Raw genomic sequence first — 1,138 nt, 5'->3', positions numbered from 1 at the left:
ATAGGGATGACACATAAAACTAGCTTATCCCTCTCTCTCGAGTCTCCATCCAGCATCACTGTGAACAAGCAAATTGTTGGAGGACAGAAAAAGGGGATCCAGATTGCTAATAATGGACAGTCAAAAACAACAAAGATTGGTTTCTAATAAAAGGGTTGACAGCAACACAAATCCTAAACTATAGAAAGAACAGCCTAAAATCAACAGATCTTGGCATGAAAACAAGGAGTATGAAACGGGCACCCCCCCAAATTCACAACCACAAATCTTACCCTTCACCTCCTACCTCCATCCCTCCCTTCTTTTATCCCAACAAGCTGAAAACCATCCCATCTTTTCTTTTTGTGTATCCTTCTCTTCCCCTCCTCTATTTGGAAGGGCAGGGTGTCGGCGTGTTTTAAAACCCTCTCTTGTGTTTGTTCCCATGCCCATAATGGGTTCTAAGTTCTGGCTGGTTTTCTTCATGTTGGCTACGGCCTTGGTTGTTGAGTCGACAACTTGGATGGATGAAGCTGACCTCTGGGGCCTGTCCACTTTAGGCCATGACAGTAACGGTTTTGAATTCAGCTCTGAGATGATGATGGATTCTGAGATCAATCACAGGTTGCTGGCTCAGAAGACAAAGTACATTAGCTATGGAGCCCTAAGGGCTAACTCGGTCCCTTGCAATCGTCGCGGTAGTTCTTACTACAACTGTAACAAGCGGCAAAAGGCTAATCCTTACAAACGTGGATGCAGCACCATCACAAGGTGCCGTCGGTACACTCATTAATCAATGAAGAGAATGATAACAGAAGAGAGAGCGCCATTACAGAAGAAAAGGGAAAGGATCGTTGCCCTTTGAGCATGCATCAATCTGGGATTCTTCGGTTGTCAATTTGTTAACTGCATTTCCTCCTCTAACGCTACGCTGCAGTTTAATATGGTATTTTAATTCTGTCTTGTTATTTGTTGTCTGTGTTCTTCTTTCATATTTGATGTCAAAGGTCTCTCATTGCTTCTGTAATTGCAAGTCTCTGTCTCCTCTTCTTCTGATTCTGAGCTTTAAATGTAACTTTTGGAGGAAATGAAAGGCTAGTATTTTATGTAATTTTAATTTAATGAAAGTTTTGGTTAGGCTTTTCTTCTCAACCAATAA

General features: G+C 41.9%; 1 protein-coding gene across 1 annotated transcript; it reads left to right on the top strand.

Annotated features, from left to right (window-relative positions):
* The first annotated feature begins 433 nt into the window (after positions 1 to 433).
* Positions 434 to 772, top strand: LOC118047254 (protein RALF-like 19). The gene has a single exon (XM_035056500.1). It carries the CDS (start codon positions 434 to 436, stop codon positions 770 to 772), a length of 339 nt encoding a protein of 112 aa, XP_034912391.1.
* The last annotated feature ends 366 nt before the right edge of the window (positions 773 to 1,138 follow it).

The sequence above is a fragment of the Populus alba genome, chromosome 4 (genome assembly GCF_005239225.2).
Source record: "Populus alba chromosome 4, ASM523922v2, whole genome shotgun sequence".
Taxonomy (NCBI): Eukaryota; Viridiplantae; Streptophyta; class Magnoliopsida; order Malpighiales; family Salicaceae; genus Populus; species Populus alba.
The sequence above is the reverse complement of the archived record's forward strand: the minus strand, read 5'-3'. Positions and strand labels throughout refer to the sequence as shown.

Excerpts from the sequence above, each read along its gene's own strand:
- LOC118047254 (XM_035056500.1), top strand. The coding sequence starts at position 434 with ATGGGTTCTAAGTTCTGGCTGGTTTTCTTCATGTTGGCTACGGCCTTG.